Source organism: Erpetoichthys calabaricus, chromosome 10, assembly GCF_900747795.2.
Source record: "Erpetoichthys calabaricus chromosome 10, fErpCal1.3, whole genome shotgun sequence".
Taxonomy (NCBI): domain Eukaryota; kingdom Metazoa; phylum Chordata; class Cladistia; order Polypteriformes; family Polypteridae; genus Erpetoichthys; species Erpetoichthys calabaricus.
In genome coordinates this window covers 54,022,365-54,044,769 of record NC_041403.2, presented here as the reverse complement: position 1 = coordinate 54,044,769, position 22,405 = coordinate 54,022,365, and the positions used below count along the sequence as shown (strand labels likewise).

General features: G+C 38.4%; 1 protein-coding gene across 2 annotated transcripts in view; it reads right to left on the bottom strand.

Annotated features, from left to right (window-relative positions):
* Positions 1-298: 298 nt before the first annotated feature.
* si:ch211-106k21.5 (uncharacterized) overlaps positions 299-22,405 on the bottom strand; it is a 56,376-nt gene continuing 34,269 nt past the window's right edge. For both annotated transcript variants that reach the window (XM_028811242.2, XM_028811243.2), the window contains exon 2: positions 299-3,601. In XM_028811242.2, the coding sequence (XP_028667075.2) occupies positions 2,349-3,601 (1,253 nt within the window). In that variant the 3' untranslated portion in view covers positions 299-2,348. The remainder of the gene's footprint in view (positions 3,602-22,405) is intronic.

The following is a 22,405-nucleotide window of genomic DNA, read 5'->3' as shown; positions in this document are numbered from 1 at the left end:
CAAGAGTGAATTTTGTATAATTTTTTTAATGCTTCATATGAACTGTGTATTGTGTAAAGAAGTTACTCAGTGTGACTGGAAGTAGCACCGTGGACTTTTTGATCTCAGATTGGCCTTATTTGAGCACATTAGGTGACGCCGTATGAGGCTGAATAGCCTGTTCTTTAGCAATCATCTCTTTGTTGTTATATTATATAAACACCTCGCTTTTTATTCTCAGGTACTTGGATCAAGTCGACTTCTCTTATTCTAAGCATTTTACACTGTTTGAGCAAACAAATACTGCCACACAGAAATTAGTTTTTAAAAAAGTTATTTTTAATCTTTAAAAAACATAAATATAAACATATATTCTCAAAACATTTTGAAAATTAGAAATCATGGATAGAAGAGACTGTGTTTAAGTTTTTCCTTAAAATATTGACAGCAGAAATGTCCAGAGGGCGAGTGAATACTGAATGAGTCAGCCTGGTATCAGATTAGCTCGAGTTTTATCGCGGGGTCACACAGAGCAGCTGTTCTGCGTAGCCTACCTGCTCAAGATGGTAAATGATACATTCCTTTAACACAAAGCAATAAGAAAACAGTAACAGAACATTAGTGCTGCCCCTCCAGGACAAAGCTAAATCTAAATCGAGGTGCACTAGTTTGCTTTGGCCTCTAAATTGTGGATAAAACATAAAGTTTACATATACATATTGAAATGAATCCTACTAATTTTTTCACCTAATGAAGCATTCATTTTATTTGAATGGTAATTCTTCCCTAAGCAGGTTTACTTCGCACACTATTTAAAAATATATTTCACTCTTTAAAACACCAATAAGGGAATGATATCCCTGTAACAGTAAATGTTATTTTAAAATTGGCATTTTACTATATATCATCGAAGAAGTGAAATTCTATATTAGTAACACAAAATGGTGTTAACATGTCATAGTCATGAATAAAATCGCCAACAGGGTCCATTTTTTCCATGGGAATCTCTATTTAACATTTGAAGTCCAACAGAGTTTGCTGCAACTTGTGTACATCAGTACAAAATGGAAATAAATTACATGGCAAGTGTAAGGTACATGTTGAGAAAAAATGTGGTGAGAGTGAAAGGGAAAGAAAGGCACACAGGAAGCAGGACAAGTGGTGCATAAAAGAAAAACAACACAATAGGCAGTTGCAGAGCTACCTGCCAGCTTTAGGATTATAGCGCCATGTCCACTGTAGCACTCGCTATATATTCTGTTAGGTTCTCTCGGTTTAGCTCCTGCTTCATAATGCAAATCAAAGATGGGCCGTCTTGTGGGAAAGGAGAAAAGGTAGGTGACTATTTTATAGTATGTTGGCCACTGTCTTCTGTCACAGTTTGTGCCACGTCTTTTGCTCAAGACTCCACAATACGAGGTTACACTTTTCCCAGAACTTCAAGCCTGGGCAAGGGAGCTGGCTCAGACTCTGAAGGTTACCCCTAGATCAATGTCCAGAGAGCACACTTTTGACACACACCTCAGACGGGTAGCTTAGAAGGCAGTCAGAGTCAGGAGAACAGAGGACAGAAAACCAAGTGTGCAGTAACAACCCCATCTATTCTCGTGGCCCTGCAGTAGTAAACTGCCAATCCCTCGGAATCCTGTATTGTAGTCTCTCGTGGGTCCTCAGACTGTCTCACTTGTCACTATCTACCACATTATGACTCAGATACATTTTTTGTTATTGTAGTATTGGAGCGTGAACCAGCTTCATGAAATACTGGCGTTCGCTCCAATGTACTGTCGTTTATAAAATCAATAGGCACTTTATGCACAATGGCTACAATTACCACCTTACCATAAAGGTTTGCCGTTGGTTGAGAACCTTGTAAGGTTCTTCTGTAAGATACAAAAGTACACAGTAAGTGAAAATGTAGCAATAAATGTAACCTGCAGTGCAAGTTTAGGAAGAGTAACTGGTTTTGCAAGAAAACGAGTATTTCTTAATGCAAACACATCAAAACTAAAACTGCAGTGCTTCTGGCTTTCAGTCAAACAAATGTTAATGTCACATTCCGTTCCAATTTGTTTATGGTACTGAATTTTTAGGACGCACTTATCTTGTGTTGCGCCACAGTCAGTGCTTAAAATGTCTTCATGCACATAAATACACAAAATAAATTTGTAGTTAGCTGTCAAAATATCTCTTAGGTTTCTGTTGTAATGTCTGATTGTGGTTTTTTTTTATATGGACAAGCACTTTCTGCCACGTGTTGCATGGGGAAAATATAGAAAAGCAGCACCATTTCCCTGTTGCTCTGTAGTCTGATTCCTTTCTATCATCAGTGATGAGCGACCACTCAGCAAGTCTACCAAAAAGCTTTTTCAGGACAGGTCCACATTTTCATATTCACAATGATCAGAGTCTTCGAGATCAATACCGGGAACAAGGTTATAATAATCCGTCGACTGGGCGAGATATAGTTTTTCTCTGTCTGCTGAATCTCTCAGAACTTCAGTGACACTCACCACTTCAACATCAGGTTTGTTTTCTTCCATAAACTTGTCTCCTTCCTCAATACAGAGGTCTGGTGAGGCTGGACAGGAATCCTCTGGATGGGTCAGAGAATCCACAGAGGCACCGAGTTTGATTTCTACTTCCTCGTAAAGGTCACGACTACTGCCTAGTAAAGCAGCCGAAGGCCTCAGCATTAGCTGGTTCTTCAGAAGAATGTTTTTCTCTCCATCATTGGGCAGTGCCACCTCACAGGGAACATAATGGTGCTGCCGGTCCAAAAACCCTTTTGTTCCATTCCTATCCACTGTTGCCAGCTGTGTTTCTGGTTTTGCCAGATCAAAGCTGGCTTCCTTGCTTTTTTTCCTCCTTCCACAACACCAACAAAGCATAATCAGAAGAACAAAACAAAGTGGCAACAGAATAAAGAGAGCTGTTAATCCATGTGACCTACATAACTCAGACCTCTGCATGGCCTCCAGACTTTTTCCTATGTAATGTTTTGGGGTGGAACATTTTAAGCCCAGTTCATATCCTCCATTTCCAGCTTTGGGCAGGTGACGGTAGTTCTGAAGTTCATCGTATAATGAGCAGGAACATTCCCAGGTGTTGTTAGAAAGTACTAATCTCTTTAGGCTTGGCTTCACAAATCCAGGAGGAAGATTAGACAAATGGTTGAAATCCAGATACAGTTCTTCAAGATGGTTGGATTCTCGAAGAAAAGTGTCTGGCAGTTTTTGCAGCTTGTTTTCCTCTAGGTGCAGGACTCTTAGATTTGGTGCATTGGCCAAGAAAGTCTCTGGAAGAAACTTTAAAAGATTCCGCTCCAAGTAGATAACCTCCAGCAAGATGCTGCCATCATCACTGTGTATTATTTCCTCAATTGAACTCGATGAAAGGTCAAGAATTTTTAGCTCAGACATGCCTGAAAAGTTGCTCCATCGAAGGGTGCCGACAGTAGATCCGGAGAAATTTAGACAGCAGATCTGAGAATTCATATTGAAGTCATATGTCTCGAAGTCTGATGCTAATGAACAGGAGCAGTTCCTGCTGTTACCTTCGACAAGTGCCATCTCAGAAAGGAGTAGAAACTGCCAGGATATCACCATCCTTAACAAGTGACCTAGAAAAGAGAGGAAAGAATAAGCAATGAATGAGTGGTGTAAAGCTGGAATATTTATGAATTACAAGACAAATTTTTTTGCTGCAATCATCACCAGGAAAAGAAGTTGAGGAGATGAGATAAGAACATATCTCTCTATATCTAAAATCCAATGTCTGTCTGCTTTTCACATGAGAACTGCTTAGCGGATTTATGTCGGGTTTTTTTTCTATAATTTGTTTGAACATTCCGGTTGATTTTGCAACTTCTTTCATTGTGCTAAGAATCATAGCTCGCTTGCAGGAGCAATATATTCACGATAATCCGAGACAGAGGCTGCGGGCCGAGGGGAGAGAGAAGCGTGACGTCAGGAGTGGGGAGCCGGACAGGGCCCTCCTCACTGTCCTGTTTCACTAATACGCGGGTGGAGTCACGAGGGATGGCTAGTACTGAATATGTACAATCATATATACAGTCATGTGTAAAAGTAAGTACACCCATGCAATGTTTCTTTCTTTTTTAACGTGGACATATCAAGATTTGATCTTAGATTTACACAGTATCTATAGATAAAAGTAATGTAATAAAAAAATGACACTGCAATAATTAGTTCATTGAACAGATATGCCTTTTCTATATGTGGAAAAAATAAGTACATCCTCAGCACTCAAAGCAGGTATTGCCCCACTTTCGCAGAAACAACCGCCACATGTGCATTTCCTATAACTGTCTTCCCGTCTCTGACATTGACTGGGAGACTGTTCTTTCCACTGCACCATACATAATTCTTTCTGCTGTGTGATGTTTGTGGGTTTTCTTGTATGCACAGCCCATTTCAAGTCCTCCCATAGTATATTGATGGGATTCAGATCTGGGCATTGACTTGGTTATCCCAGAACCCTCCATTATTTTCTTTTTAGCCATTCCTTGGTAGATTTATTGGTATGTTTAGGGTCATTGTCATGCTGCAAGGTCCACTTTGGGTTGAGCTTCAGTCTTCTGACACACATCTCATCCTTATCCTCAAGCACAGGCTGTCACTATCAAAAATTAATAGCGGTGGGCTGAACAGGCTGTGATGTAGCAAAGCAGCCCCATAATGTAACATTTTCACAAGCAAGCTTTATAGATGGTATCAGTTCTTCCAGCTTTGGCCAAAAATATGATCTAGTACTGTAGACAAATAATTCTATGCATCTTTGCCATGCCTATCCAGAACACACTGTTCTATAAGTCCTGGTCCTTGCCTAGGTTTTCAGGTGTTAGTCTTGCCCTGATATTCTTTTTGCACAACAAAAGTGTCCTTGGAGCACATCTCCCATGAAGATCTCATTTGTGTTGTACTTTGAAATCAACAGTGGCAAGAGCTACCTGGAAGATCTGTAATGAAATTCAGGGGTTCTTAGCTTACTTTCAGCATTTTGCATTCTTCTTTTGGGCTGAACTTCATGGGGCAGTCTGGCTAAGTTGGCAGTTTGAAATCTTCCCCACTTGTAAATGCTCTTCCAGACAGTGGGAAGGTCGATTTCCAATTGTTGGATGATCTTTTTAAATCCCTTCCCAGTCTAATAGGCATCATAACCTTCTTTCTTAATGCCTTCTTTCACCCCGGATACCACAGATCCCTGCAGCCTTTCTTCCCCTCAGCTGGTTCACCACCTGTGCAATCTCAGTGAGATTGGGTGGTTCACAGCTAATTGGAGGATCAGCCTCAAGAACCGTGGACCCAGAGATATCCAGAGTCCTAGTCGGAGGATCAGCTGCTCAAAGTAGACGGCCCAGTGAGTCACAACTGTTCTATCACCCGGCCTGACTGTGACACTCAGAGGGTTATTATTTTGACATGCAAAATTTGTATTTATGTTTATTTAAATGTTATAACTGACTACAACATGTAAATGTGGTATGATGTTTGTTGTATTGTATTACCTTTATTCATAGATACTATTTCAATGAAGATCAAAGTTTGAAATGTTCACATAGGTTAAACAAGAAAAAAACACTTCATGGGGTACATTTACTGTCTCAAATGACTGCACCATCCCTTGTATTTTTGCTTTTGTGTTGGTTTGGCTACTTTTTATATTCATTTTCTTTTATTTTCTTACCAATTGCCAATAAGAATTACAAAGGTATTACCTACACATGGCAAATAGAATATGAATTCAAACATCAACAAAAAATCATAAGGTCGCTCAAAACCAAAAGTAGAGCTAGATCAGACATTCCAATCTGGGGAGTAGGGAACACGTGTTTAAAGATAAAATCCTTTAAATATGATTTAGTGTAGTTTCACAGTGCTGTCAGAATTTTATTTGTGTCCTGGAAAATTAAATTAGCAACCATAGCACTTTAAGAAATATTTTGCTTCCACTCCCTAATGGAGTAATGGAATAAAACCTTTCATATTGTCCAAGTCAAGTTTTTCTCAAAAAAAGAAAAAAGCACATTTTCACAGCCAAAATAAACTTTAAAGAAATACTGTCAGAAGTGACTAACATTGTTTATACATGAAGACGAAAGGAAAGACAATACACTTAAAACCAACTAATACATATAAAATACTGTGAGTGTAGTTAATGATGTCATAGACAAAGAGAAAATCATTGTAACTGTATATAAAGTGTTTTGAAGATGCTAAATATATGGATGATCTCATGTATATCCAGCATGACCTAGGCTAAAAATCTTGTCTTAATTATATGTTGATGTCTACAATGTAACCTTGACTTACTGTATTTTTATTTTTAAACCAGGGTATCATTCAGTCCTGAACTCTGCAAGTGAAGAATTTCCAGATTTGTGCTCAACCCTGACACTCTGTGAATGGAAACAACAGAGAGGAGTTCATCCAAAGTGACTCACACACCAGTTGTGCACAGTATTGACTGGTAGGTCAAATGTGTTATGCAGGACCACACAGTGAGCTGGGGTGGCATGGACACTGAATCAACAACTTTGTAGTTTACATCCACATTTGCCTGCTTATGTAAAGAATATAAACGGGGAGACATTTCACCGTGCAAAGCCATTACTAAGTGTCTTCATTAAAGCTGACAGCCATGGTGGCTCACCATGCAACAACTGAGACATGCAGGTTATGTCACATTACACTAAATTGCACCTAATGAAGGCCGGACACAGGCTGTTCCAATCAAGAATGTCCATGTCCCAGGTCCCAAACATTCTTATTTATACAGCTCCACACTCGCATTATCTTCAAGTGCCTCTGGAAAACTATTCTAACAGCAGAAATGGAGTTCCCAAATCTGTGCTTTTTGGTGCACCTTTTTCCTTCCTTTTGGAGAGAGCACTACATAGTTACACAATATATTCAGTTTATATCACTTACACAGAATTATTGCTCAGTCCTTTTACACATTTATCAATCCCTCAAAGTCTGCTTTCTAAAATAGATGGGGTTTTCCCTATTGAATGCATATTTTTAGTTAAAAAAAATGGACCCTGGTGGAGGAAGTGCATTATTTTGTTATAAAGTCCAAAGAAGACTGATTAACTGAATAAGAGGTACTGTTATGGTCAAGTTAATGCCTTATTTAATCTTTTGTTGTTTTAGAATTATTTTTAAAATTTGAATAGTTATGTTTTTGTGCTATATATATCTAATTAATTTAATGTTGTGCTGTTTATCGATTCAATTTTGGATTATGTGAACTGTCTTAGTCTTAGCATTCCTTGTCTGCCCCGCTTAATGTATGTGGTGCCTAAAAGGCGGGGCCACCTAATCAGGCAGCTGACCAACTGGCCGGCCCCCACAGTATTTAAGCCAAGGCACAACAGCTTTGGCATTCAGCTTGTGATCTTCATCTTTATCTTTTTGATACTGGATTTGCTGGCTTTGACCCCTGCTTCATATTTAAGGTACTGCCTCTAATTACGTGTTTGGATTTGGGTGCTTCAACTTTGACTTATTTAGTTTCCCAAATAACTCAGTTTTTTTGCTTCTACCTCTGGTTTTTAAAAGCTTTCATAACTAATTAAACATTTAAAATTTAAATTTTGTTTCAATTTTTGTGTTAGGGGGTTACTTAACAGTTTTTCTTTTACCCTTTTGTGGATATTTTTGATATTTACTTGCTAGAAGCCTTTGATCCATTTTTGGGCCTACGCAGGTCTGAAGCCTGCCTGTTGAGTTTGGGGCTTGGCTGCCAGTGGTAAAGCCAACTCTTGTGAGCTAGACTGGCTGGTGGTATTCAGGCCTACATGCAATTTTTCTGCGCTTCATGATTAAAAGATTCACTGCAGATCTGATGTTTGATTAAAAGTTGAAGGAAGACAATCTGCAAATGGCAGTTATGATGTAATATCAGATGGGAATTGATAAGATGGATGTTAACTGTTCTTTAAAAATGGGGGTTTCAACTAGAACATGGTACCATAGATGGAAGTTGATTAAAGTAATTTTTTTTTTTTTTTTTTTTTTACACAAATTAAAGATATATGGTCACCATCTAGGGTACCTGGTGCTATTACTTTGGAGACTTTTTAAAATTTTGACTGTTTGATATATTTCCAAAAGATATGTGAATGAGGTTTGACAAGCTATGTTGATCAATTGCTAGTTCTCCTCAAACCTTGGTCCTATGTTCCTAAAAATCTGAATGTGGCTGAAGGAGTCATCTTTGGAACCATGTTTTCGCTCAATAGTGTAATGTTTATATATGCTTACATGTTTTCTATGTTGTACAGAAATCCAATTCAAGTTAAATGTCACTTTGTTTCACTTGAGTTGGCTGGGGTCATTCCAGGGAAACATGCAAAGAATCGTTCTCATGGAAAACCGCCTTTCAGTGTTATTTTTTTACATATTCACAAAACAGTTTCATCTGGTCTTGTGATTTGATAACTAAAAATTTTATAAATGGACTACTCATGCTTGTAATAGCGATCGTAAAGACATTAATCTTATTATCAAAATAATCTACAACAGACACAGAAACATAAAAGACATTAAGTCCAATGTTTAAATGAGACATATTTAGCTTCTGAGCTTCCAAACACCCAAGTACAGAAAGAACAGAGGAAATCCTACCCTGTTTGGAAACAATAACAGCATACTGCAGCTAGAAAGGAAGCCGGCTTTGACCTTCGTGGCCATACTGAGGAGGGCTTGGTGACTCAGTAGAACATTCTAAAGGTTGCTAAATAGTGGGCTGAGAAGGGAGATTATCTTTGAATGTAAATACTGATGGATTAAGATTTTTTTTTTTGCTTACTACACCTATAAAGATTCTATGACATTTTCTTTTGGTGACTTGGAATGACCTGTAACTTTTTGAAATGTAACATGCCTTATGTTTATCTAATCTATTTTCAAACAACTGTCTCATTTACTTTTGGGGTTATCTGTTTTTGTTTCTTAATGCTGGAAAAATGCAGAGACTACTGCAAAATCTTTATTTAAAATTAGTTTCACATTTTCATAATGGTCTGGTTCACAGCATTGCTGCCTTACAGTACTTGACCCTGGATGCATAGGTGGGTTCTCGGTAATACAAATGCCTCCTATAGACCTCCCAGATATTAGCAAAATTAACACAAGTTTACTAAAAATGACTGCCGTCACACATGTGGGCTTCAGGAGTATCTGATGGGTTCTCGGTACACAAGAACTGGCTGACTAGTCTTCTGTCTGCCACCACAATGGAGGAACACTCACCAGAAGACATCTGACATCACTTCTACGAGAACGGCCATGACTCTACCTGTTCCGCCTGAATGACCATATCAACCCGAATTTGATTGAAGTCAGCATTCCGTTTGAATTCAGCTACCCAATGGGTCGACCCTCAAGGCCGCTACTCTTGAGCCTGGTGAATATTCACCCAAATTGCTTGTTTGGTTACTTTTTCTTTTTGAACTCTAATTGGGACATCAACCTGGGCTCAACTCTTATTTGTTCATTTTGTTCACATTGCCATATGACTTAGTTTGCAAAACTTTTTTTGCAACTTTTTTTTCTTTTAGCCAAGTCTTTTGCCTATAATGATTTTAAAGTTGTAATAGAGTGGTTAGTCTATTTATACCACAGGTGATTTGGCAGATATTGTGCCTCTATCTGAATCAGGGCTGTAAGCATCATAAAAAAATAGACAAACAAACAAATAACAGAAATGTGACGGATTCCATTACAGCATTTTATGGAAAAATGTGGAGCAGAGATGTTGGTGTTCAGCAGTCACAATAACAAAATGGAACCAGGTAGAGGGTGGTGTTACGAGTGTTTTTTCCATTTGTGTGCAGATTTTCTCTTGGTACTCTAATATTTGTATTTTCCTGTGTCATTCAGGTTAAACTGAGAGGAGGCTCTGTTTAAGTGAACATGGGCATATGAGTGAGGATGCCCGGGTGATGTGTTGGGTGGTCCCTGCCTCTAATTCAAAGCTTCAGAGATAGGATCAGGCCTAGCATGACCCCTTATTTGAATAGGCCAGCTTGTATAATGGGTGGACAGAAGTGTGTAATCAAAGTTTTCTTTTGTTAAACCTTAAACAGTACATTTCAACAAACAAGTTTATTAAAAGAAGGTTTATTTGCTTCTTAAAATGAAAATCGCATTGTGGAGTACAGAGATAGCAGAGATTCTGTCACAACACATGCATTTTGTGGATACAACTGATGTGCTGCCCTCAAATTATTTTTTTACTTTAAAGTATGTGTGTATTCTTAAAACTGACTTTGTCTCCATATTTGATTTTGTTGGGTTCAGTGTTTTGTTCTTCTACTGTCTTTTAAATCTTAACTATTTTCAAAACAGGAGACATTTGGTAGAAATGTAACACAGGCTGTGAAATTTATTAATGTGCTTTTTTTTATGTTGCAATATTTGCTGAGAACGCTATATTGGAAATCAAACTGCTTTTCACCAAGGGTGATGTAATTATCATGATTTATGACCAGTCACTGCAAGGAGCCTTTTTCCATGAAGTGTTTGCAGTCCCAGCTGAGTTGACATTAAATGCGTTCACAACAGTTGATGAAGGCCCACACCTTTTAAATATAAAACCAAAGATACGCCTCTTAACATGCGCCATCAAGTAGTGGAGTGTTTATTATCAGTAAGTCATTGTAGTTCAGATAAATTGTTGTCCAGGTATTTGGTTAGTTCAGAAATTAGACAAGTGGTAAATTGCACATTAAATAACTCAAACTATTTAAAGTCTTATTAAAAAGAATGTACAGTATAAACAAGATTTGTTTCTTTAAATAAATTGTCAACATCTTCAGCCAAAAAAAATGGACTTGTGAATACCATTGAAATACACAGTGGGCCTGTAGCCATATTTTTGCAACCTAATGTATTATCTTCTTCTTCTTTCGGCTGCTCCCGTTAGGGGTTGCCACAGTGGATCATCTTCTTCCATTCCTATTGTATTATAGTAAAAATTTTTCTCAACCAGCTATTGTACAAATAGAGCAATCAAAATGTTCACAACACAGAAGTCTGGGGAAGCAAAGGGAGTATTTGTAAAAGACATTTCATATTTCGTCCTCACAGGTGGCGCTGTAGTAGTGCTGCTGCTTTGCAGTAAGGAGACTGTGGAAGATTGTGGGTTCGCTTCCCAGTTCCTCCCTGTGTGGATAGCGCTTTGAGTACTGAGAAAAGCACTATATAAATGTAATGTATTATTATTATTTATTATTATTTATACATGCATCATCCCAACGATAGTCTAAAAGTGTGCAGGGTCCGCTTTGCTGGGTTTCAGTGTCATTAAACTCTGCAGACAGTTCTAGTCATGCAGGTAAGTGGAGTTTTCAGCGACTGTGCGTCATTGTAGCATATGTGAAAGGTGGATGTCTGTGCAGCTGAAGGTCACACTGCTTTCACTCCTCTCCCTGTGTTCATAATGGAGTGTCTAGTCGATAGAGAGCACAGAGTATGGTAAAAAAAGAGTCATGATAGCCTGAAAGAATAATGGTGAAATATTTCAAACAAATTTAAATTTAAAAACATTGTCTATTTATTTATCATAACATGACTGACTGCAGAAATGCTCTGAAAAGACTTGATGTTTTATTGGTAAGACTCCAGTCAAACTTTGAGAGAGGATTATAGCTTTCTGGGACAAGTTTAGTGCAGACAAAGTACTTATTCTAAGTTAAATTGTTTAGCCCTAAACACTTTTTTTTACGTGCAGCATATTACTGGCTCTCACTGCAATGGCAGGAAAGGCTACAGAGGAAGGATGCAGAAAAAAATGTTTTTTTTTTCCTTTTTTAAAATAAAATAAAATAAAAAAAAATCCCAGGGGACAAAAACTTCAAAAACGTTGAAGTGCAGCCTATTGTTCTGGGCTGCTTTTCTTTTTGCAGCCACAGCATCACCATACATTCAGCATCTAAGCTTTGAGATACTTAACTATTATTCTTGCAAGCTATTTTTCAGATTATTTAATTTAGTGACTAAAAAGGTGTCATCATAAATATAATTTTCATTGAATTTTACATATTTGTATGGATGCGGTTTTAAGCCCCTTCAACTGGTAGTTGTTTCTGCTTTTTAACTTTTTATGCAGTGTACTTGTATTCTCTTTGAAAGGTGCTGTATTAAATGCAGTTATCAATGTGAATTATGTGGATTTAATGAAGAAATGAAAATCTTAAGTGACTAATGTTTAAGAAGGGATACGTCATTAGTATTGTTTTAATACCCTCACCTATAACAAGTTACAACTTCAGGGTATATTACAGATGTTCAGAAGCACAGACACTTCCTCAGAATAAAAGAGCAAGCCAGACCTGGGGACTGTAGCAACTGCCATGAGGCCTAAAGTTCAACTTCCTAATTAAAGTTTGAAAATGCTCATCTGTGCTATGCAAATGTTTAATTTACAGGTGAGGTGGACTGTGTTAGCTTTATAAAATAAAATAGAACAATTGTGACAAGAACATGCTATTTGGCCCAACAAACACGTCTATCCTATTCACCTGGATTGCTCAAAATGGCATCATGGTGTGATTTGAAGGTCCCTAAAGTCCTGCTCTCCGACATACTTCTTAGTAATTTTATTCCATGTGCCTGCAGTCCTTTGTGTGAAGAAAGAAATGTGTGAAATCTTCCCTCAACAACTTCCCAACTATGTGCCCCCTTTTACAATATAATCTGATACGGAGGACAAATACTGCATCAAGATTTTGTTAATTTTTATTTTAATATTTCTCATTATATTTCTATTGTACCTGTGCTTAATATACGAAAATGTTTTTATCCACACCCAAACATGTATTCTTCCTTTATATTTGCAAAAAATCAAAGCAAAACAAAAAGATACAATACAAGATGACTCGTCTATTACTGATCTCTGAAATATACTTTAGGGCTGTGGGATTGGAGGCCATGTGGGCATCATCAAGTTAAAAGTACTCTAGACTAATTACAGAAAAAAGCCATCACAATAGCGGTCATAAAGCTATAGAAATACTAATCTAGACAATACAAAGGCAGTGCTACATTAATGTTTTATTAAATGCATACATATTGTAGTAACACAAATACTGTAACTGGATTATCTCTCTATTATAGAAGGAAATCCTAGGACGAGACTTTCTCGGAGATAATTTCAGGTCCCGCGAGACGAGACTATTTGCTAAGAGATTTTGACAAGTCCTGCCCTCCTCTCAAATATTTACTACCATGTCCACAGTCCAATCACTTCTCATTCACGTGAATGCTATTGTCAGACATAGTTCCTGCGTTCTCAGCTCAAAGCAGGGTTGGAAATAAAAGACAAAGTAAAACGTCGTAAAGAGGTTCAAAAATGTTTGCGCGATACACATGCAGAGCACGTTCGAGATTATGAAAGTACTAAAATTCCAAAGTCTCAAACTGATCGTAAAGATCGCATTAGTGCTAACAAATGGAAATTATTACTCCGTGAAATAACGGAACAGCAAAAAGAGAGAGAATATATGGACATAGGTGATATGACAGAAGTATGTAGATATTGTTTGGCTTTAAACTTTAAGTCGGAGACTTGTAAATCATCTAATTCATGCTGCCATCAGGTAAAAGTAGTGTTTCTTCCCAATGGCGAGGCCTATCCATGAGAATTAAAAGATCTGTTATTTGATGAAATTGAAATCCACATCAACAAATTCAATACTTTTTTCGACTAGATTAAATAAGTTATATGTATCACCTAAAAGTTGTCATTTTCTACTTTTTATTTAAGAAATTCTTAAATTAGTTTTATTACAGAATAGTTTGCCTTATAGTTCTCTAGGCCTGGCCTGGTCACTGTCTTGGTGGCTGAGGGTATGTTCTACTCACTGCCCAAATACATACAGCATGTGTTAGTAAAGTGGGAAATTCTAAAGCGAGTGAGGCTCGGTGCATGATTTAGTCATGTGATGGACGGACACCCAATCAAGAACTTAGTGAGGCACTGAGCCGAGAGCTGGGATAGGTTCTGACAACAACCTGTGGTTCGCACGTCACTACTTCAAAACACACTTGTCTGCAACTTAATAGTCAGTCTATTCTACAGTATTGTTTCACAGCATTAGGAGCTTCTTTTCCTGTCTATTTTGTGAATCAATTTATTGAACGCAGTGTTGGATCAGGATGCCAGTCCATCATACCAGGTCTCTTGACAGACAGTATGAGAACTGCAGTTCTTGTGAGGAACAAAAATGCAAAACCGAAGTCTGAAACCTTTTGAAGTGAAAATACAGGCAGAGTGTGGTGCTATTCTAAGTCAGTACTTTGGATTTTGTGTGCACTGGAAACTTGAACAGAAATGTGCTGAACGCAATTTTCTTAAAACAGCAATACAACTAATTGCAAATGGTATTCTATTCTAGGCAGTTAAGAGCAGTTGCACAGAAAAAAAAAAAAAAAAAGGCTAAGTAGAGAAAACAGAACACTAAATGGCATGTAAAGAAAAATAAGGGGCTTCCAGTCCTTGAAGAAAGGTGTTTGAGGTGCTTCTCACAAAACACAGCACTCTGGGTCACTCTACTAATTGTTTGTGCTAACCCGTGGGCCTGTGCAATGTGCTCCACTTTACTGTGCGCAGCACCCAAAGCCCAAAAACATGGCAGAGGAAGCCCGCACCTCCAGTTCTGTGTGACTCTCTGTTGTGCTCAGAGTATATGACTTGTGTTTGTGATGAAAACAATCAGTTGGCCTGTGAAATGTGCTTCACTGTTAGCTGTGATTGCCACAGTTCTTTTCCTGTCAGCAATGCCATGTGCCCTTGCCATTGTGCAGGCATGCTGTTTTTTCTGTTAGCCTGGGTGCTTTGCTGTACCGTGGATTACTGCTGAAACGACACATGCCCAATTATGTGGCAGAGGTAGCCTGCACCTCAAAAACTTGGGACAATGTACACAAGTCAAGTCATAAGCTCTCAATTAAGACATTCAAGGCCCAGATGTATGCTTTTTCAGTTCTGCTCCATTCTGACATTTGGGGCAACCCATCAACCACATAAGCCTGGTTTTTCCAGTACTAAGTCACAGGACACAACAGGAACAAAGCCTGGGTGGGATGTGAATGTGTCAGAGTGTACACGTACACTCAAACTGGATGAATTTAGTTGCCAATCATCCTGACAAACACATCTTTACTGTATAATGTGAGTGAGAACTTGTTGCTCTAGGACAAGGGTCAGCAACGTACAGCACGTGGAACGATTCTCAATGGAAGTCTGATTGAATTGAAATATAGTAAAAATTATATTTTAATTACAGCGTATGGGTTCACACTGTCCCCTATGTTTGCTCGTGCGACTCGCATGTAAATGGAAACCATGTGTTCAGTGCAGGTCGTGGTATGTGAAAACAAAACTCTTGTTGTTGTTTTATTTACCGTGCATGTGTTCGTGCTCCGTGTCCCCACCTAGGTTTTGCGCTTGTGACTCAAATGTAAAGGGAAACCATGTGTTCAGTGCAGTACCTTGAAACAAACCTCTTGTTGTTGTTATTAAGTAATATATGCTGCCCTAAAGTTACTCATAAAAGACAAAAACTTGATGTTTGCTCTTTTCAAGACTCTTGGACGAATGAATATGAATTTGTACAAACAAAAGGATCGTGCTGTGTGTGTGTTATGCTATGAAAGTGTTGTATTGTACATCAAGTGTACTGTACAAAGTGTGATGGACGGCCGGGGATCGCGCCCTGTTGGGAAGCCTGGGAGAGCAGGGGACCAAGAAAAGGGCAAGCCATTTCATGGGACAGAAAAGGACAGACACCCTGGGTTACATCGGGGACACGAGCATGGGGCTGTAATGCTCATCAAGCCTGTTGGGTTACGTGGCCACCATCGGGGGCTGCTGGGATAATTCCAGAGCCGTGGTCTGCAGCACTTCTGCCACACCCAGGAGTGCTGCTGGGACTTGATTGAGGAACACCTGGAGTACTTCCGGGTGTGGTATAAAAGGGGCCACCTCACTCCACTCAGGTCGGGTGGAAGAGGACAGAGCTTGCAGGAGAGGAGTGGAGGCAATGAAGAAAAGAAAGATAAAAAGATAAGGACTGAGTTATTGTGGTTGCATGCTGTGTTGCAGGAATAGTAAAATAAACTGTGTATTTGGGGACATTCTGAGTCCTCTGTCTGTGTCTGGGGATCAAACTCCACAAAAGACATTATGAAACAAAACATCAGTCCATGTTTAAAAACTCTGAGAAAAGTGAAACTATAAAAAGGTCTGTTTCTGGCTTTAAGAAACAAACTACTTATTTTAGTCAAATAATTGGAATAAAAAAGCCACAGAATGTAGCTATACAATTGCTTTGCATTAATTTATTAATAGCTCTAATTAATACTAAAGAATGATGACTCATATTAGAATTCTTGATAATTTTCTTATTCCAACTATGTATTTTGTATTGAAAAAACTTGTGATTTATAATCTGCAATACAATTTTTAATAAATATGTTACAATTTGACAAAACACTCTTTTCACATATGATCCTATGTATTTTAAAACAGTGAATGACCAATACTATAAGATCTGGTTATAATGGGCTTCAACAGTATATACTTTTGAAGCCCATTATAACTGTTCCAATTTTGATACTACATATAACAAAATTGGTAGAATTAAGTTGGCTCGCGGAATAACATTGTAACATTGGTTCAGCACAACACGGCTGAAAGGTTGCTAACCTCTGCTCTAGGAGAAAACTACTGGCTTGTATTTGAAAAAAATTGCCAGTCCGCAAAATGGGTGGAGAGATTTCACTGCTGTGACGCAGCAGATTAAGGTGGTAGCCATTTTCCTGAATATCGAGACTAAATGAATTCCACGTAAAACTCTACATTTCAGATTAGTTACAATACCCTTATGAAAGTGTGTTTTATTTTAAAAGACTACATTTTCTAGCTCCTACAAAAAGGAAAAACAATTTCTATTCAATGAATGTATTGGTTAACAAATGGTCTTAATACAAAAGCAGAGAAAGTTTACTTTTTTTTTTTTCTTGGTCAGCGCTTGGCACACATTATGGCAATGCTGCCCTTGCAGCAACTAATATTGACCCACTGGGGTTTTTTTTCCAGTTAAATTAGTGTATGCGTTTAAAGTGGAAGCAAGAGAGCACTTGCTCATGGAAAGAGTCATGGGAAGCTTGAACAAACTTCAGAGTCAAAAAGCTGAAGCAAAAACCTTGACATCCTTTGAAAAGTATAAAAAGGAGATTTGGGGACTTTTAGTTATAAGCTTAGCCAGACAAGCTTGTTGGACTGAATGGTCTCCTCTCATTTGTCAAATTTTCTCTTAATTTCTATGTTCGTATGTATAGCTTGGTCAAAGACTGCAGGAATGGCATTATGATTTAGGTTTCATTATGGTGCCAACTCCTGAAAACGTGAATGAAGCAATTTCGCTGCATAACGCTGGAGGCAATCTGCAACCATTTAAGGAAAAAAAGAAAACTTAAAAGTTAAATACTTCAACAAAAAAACTTTTCTCCTCTATTGACGTGTGCATAAACATTTATTCAGAAATGCATTATTGTGTTGTGTTGGATGCCATTGAAGTGCTTTTATAGTCAAAGAAATGAGAAGGCCTCATCAATAATGGCAAGCAGCCAATTCAAGGTCAAATTTCGGAGAAAGGAAGTCTTGCCAAGTGGAGATCTGAGGTGCTCTTTAAGTCTGTAATCAGGTACTCAAAGAAACAAGCAAGTATAGCTGTGCTGCTCCAGTGATATGCATGGGAATTGTAAAGCTGGCAGGTGACCAGCAACAAAGCACGACAATTGTCATTAAACAGCAGAACCTGAATAACAGGAGAAGGAACTAAACAAGAGAATTCCTCTTCTCCTGGTTAAAACAAGACTATTGTGCACTGCAGAAACTAGGCAAATACTTCAACAGCCTGTGGGAACATTTATACATATTTGCAAACAAAATGAGATATGCGACGGTTTGTTAATGCCATTACAAGACTGTTCTGTCAGGAGTGTGGTTCCAACTCCCTGCATACATTAGTTGTTTGGAATTAAGCAAGTTAAGAAAATGGAAGGATGAATTTAAATGTATAATTATCCTAGATGTGTAATTAGCAGAAAGATTTCTTTTAATTTACTACCTCTTTAAATTCATTCATTAAGATTTACAGTATAACATTTCAATTGCAAAAGGCAATCTCAGTCTAGCTTTTCAGCATATTTTCAGTCAGTCTGATCCTACAAAGGGTTCCATTAGACTGCATGGAAGACGCCTTGTGAGGTCCAAGTCCCCTAGATAGTGCAACTGCAAGTCTTAAATGACTACCGAGTGGTGGCTCTGACTTCACACCTTAGCAAGACCTTGGCCCCTGATCAGAACAGCACTGGACCCTCTGCAGTTTGCCAACCAGGACCACATATGGGTGGAAAATGCTATCATCTATATGCTGAATAGAGCCTACTCCTATATTGTTTGACTTCTGTAGTGCATTCAACACCATACAGTCCAAATTGCAGGAGGAGAAGCTGCAGTCAATGCAGTTTGATGTTACCATTTTGTGGTGGATAATGGGCTACCTAACTAGTGACCACACAGTTTGTGCTGTTTAAGAACTGTACATTAGGCATGGTCATGTAGCACAGGGGCCTTCACTGGCTCACTTCCTGTTTACCCTGTAAACCTCAGACTTTAAATCCTGTCATCTGCAAAAACTTTCCAATGAAAAGGCCATAGTTGGGTGTATCAGCAGTGGGCAGGCGAACTAGTTGCGGACAAGAGGAAAAGACTTTGTTGAATGGTGTAAACTGAACCACCTGCAGCTTAACATCAGTGAGACAAAGGGCCCCGTTTCTTGTTAATATGGTGAAGATGTGGAGGTGAAAAGGTTGTGTAAGTACCTCAAGATGCTTCTGAACAACAGGCTTGAGTAGAGTGCCAACACAGAGGCTGTATGCAAGAAGGGTCAGAGTGGTCTCTATTTCCTGAGGAGGTTGAAGTTGTTTGGTGTATACAGGCCACTCTTGCGTGTCTGTAGTGGGCCAGCATATTTTCTATGTGGTAGTGTGCTACGGAAATAGAATTAGTGCAGGCGATGCCAACATACTAAATAAACTGATTAAAAAAGGCTAGTTCAATCTTTGGAGTGAGGCTGGACTCACTGGAGGAAGTGGTAGAACAGAGGTCACTTGGGAAGCTGCTTTCTAACCTGTACAGTGACTCTCACCCCCTGTATGAGGTTTTGGCCAGACAGAGGAGAACATTTAGTAACAGACTGAGGCAACTGCATTGCTCAAAGAACCACTGAGAGAGAGTTTCTAACCTCGGCTCTATAGTGAGTTACCCCTCCATCGACGTGGTCTTGTTCCTCTGTGCTGAATGGTACTCGGCTGATCTAAAAGACCTCTTAACAGACAATGACGCTGTATGTAATATACTGAGCCAATGTCTGACATCCTGTACTGTTAACTGTGAATCTCTTTACACTTGATAAGTACTTACACTTTCTGAATTTCCTTCTAGATAATTTTTATGTGTTTTTGTGCCTTGTTAGCATACTTAAGAATATTATAATTCTTGTTGTATGTACATTTGTGCCTTTTTCCTGCAGCTGCGCACTTCAATCAATCATTTTCTTTCTTTCTGTCTTTCTTTCTTGTAAGATAACCCAAATGTGAAGTCCCATCACAGAGATTCTGACGCATCGAAAAGGTTGACCACAGCCCAGCACATAAGATGAGCATTAATACAATTCTTCCCAAATTCTAAAACTGTGAACAATTTCTCACATGGAACCACCACGAAAAGCCCCAGAATTCACTCCACATTCTGTACACCAGTGTCCTGCATCCTTTACCACTCCAGGCCAATTAGCTAATTTGTTGCTTTAATACAAGAACTTAAATTAATCTGAGTGATTTATTCTGGTTGTATTTACATCCCTAGAGGATGAGTATGTGGCAAAAGTGTCAAGAAATGGCAAGATACAATTCCTATAAATGCAAAATATGCAGTTCACACACTCGGGCAACATTTCAGGATATTCAATCCACCCATCTACCCTTTTTCTGTATGAAATTTCAAATACAAACGGAGTACACAAATACAATTAAGAAAATAAATGTGCAGAAAAAAAGATTGTTTGATAAGGCGTGAAATGCATTTGTACAACAAAACTACAAGATTTGAACATTTCTTGCTCAACGTAAAAGCAAAAATTTAATTACAAAAATACTTCTCAGTTTAATCTTCTCTCTTTGAAATGTAGCAGAGTAAATTACCGGTGTTGGAGAGTTCACAGACAAGTTCAGCCTCTGTATTCACATACTTTGTCGACACTGGCCTTGACAGATTTGTTACTGGCAATCTGGCTTTGGCTAACACAGATGTTGTTGATAGCAGAAATGTCTGATCTTCCTATTCCTTGATCTTCTTACAGAAGATAAACCTTTTCATGGCTGATGCAAAAAGACGAGCCACTGTGCAGACAAAATATGCATACTTGATCCAGCTTTGAGCAAGTTGCTGTCCAGGTAAAAATAACGCTTTTGATCTGAAATTTTAGATGGGCACAGGCAAGCAAAGATGGCTGACCACATGAGCAGCCTTGTGAAACGCAGATCATAGCAAATGTTACTAATCCTTAACTAGGACTGAGAATACTAGTGTTTATTATAACTAGTTATACATTACATAGCGCACTATTTAGAATAAAGGGTTGCTTAATACAACAATGTAAGCTTTGGAGTTGATGTGTTATAATACTGCCCCATTTGTGGCATTATTGACTTCAAGGATGAAGATTTCACCTGATAAATGTCCGTTAACGCTCACACTTTAGCACTGGATATTCTAAGGTGTCTAAGGCTATGTCCACACCACTACATTTTCATTTCAAAACGCAGGGATTAGTCTCCATTTTTTGTTTTCAACCCTTGAAAATGGACAGTTTTGAAAACGCTCTCCAAAGTCGTAGATTTCTGAAAATGCAAGCTTAGCATTGTAGTGTGGAAAGAGTAAAAATGGAGAGAAGTTTGAATTCACTGATTCACTGACTCTAATCCTGCAATGATTGGTTCATGCTTATTACGTGGCACCTCCCTGATTGGATCCTGCTGATTACATCTCATCTCCTGATTGGTAACTATTGCCATTGTTTGTGCCTCTTCAGGTGACAGACAGTGCTCCTTGTAGTGCTGTAAAATGTCACTGTACTTGCACCAACATGACTCCAGGTCTGTATTCTCAGCCACTTTACTCATGCGTTACTCTCAATAACAATTCCACCTCATTGTCAATCTAAATAAAAACTTTTTTTTTTGTTTTTCATATTTGCCATTGCTGGGTTCTGTGTGTAAATGCAAGTGACTAGTGTGGAGGACACTTCGTCTGCCTGTTTACGATGTGCACACACCCAGTATGGGTGAATGGCTACAACATATGCATTTTCTGCTGATTTAGTGCGTATGGAGATATTTTTGTGAATGTTGTGTTGATGGAGATTGTTTTTGTTTAAAAATTCTATTTTTGAATGAAAATGCAGTAGTGTAGACAGCTTAAGTTGGCCAAGTATGATTTAAGATTTAAGTATGGGTGATGTTTGCAAATATGCCTTGCAGTGGAATTTTATCTCCTGTTATTGACAGGTTTCTGCCCAATGCCGGCAGGATAGGCCTAGCTCCCTGCAACTCTGAAATAGGGGGAAAATAGATAGTTCCCAAGGTAAATATTTCTTGCAACATCTTCTTTTTCAACTGTATAATTATTGTAAGTTTACCAAGGTCAGAGTATATAACAATATAAAAAATGTGTAATCGATACAGGTTGAAACAAGATTTACACCAAGTGGACATGTTCCACCATCTGCTCTCAGAACAACCCAAATTCTCAGGCACCAATTCAAAAAGGTGTCAAGAGTACAACACAGGGTTGCTGCCCCATGCAGATTCATGAGGTTCTCACAGTTCTTGCTGTTAGCTGCTGGTGGAACTCTACTCTGATCGACATGTTCCCTGTCTTATCCCATTGATGCTCTATTATATTAAAATCTGATGACTAGGGAGGCCACTGTATCAAGCTGAATTACCTGTCCTCTTCTTAGACTTATTCCAAAGCTTTCTTAGCTTTGTGCCATGGAACTGCCATGGTGGAATGGGCCTGATTAGTAAAAAAAAAAAGTAAGATATTGTACATCGTTTAAGTGTTGTAAACATGGAACCACCACTTATGCAATAAAAAGAAAAACAATCACTCTGCTACCAACTGTTGTTAAAAAATGAGTTTGGTACTTTTCAGTTATTTCTTCACAAACTTGTTATATAGGCATTTGCCACAACAATTGTGTTCTGAAATTACATGTTTTTATAGATTTAATTTTTCCCACATTGTTACTTTACAAAGGAAA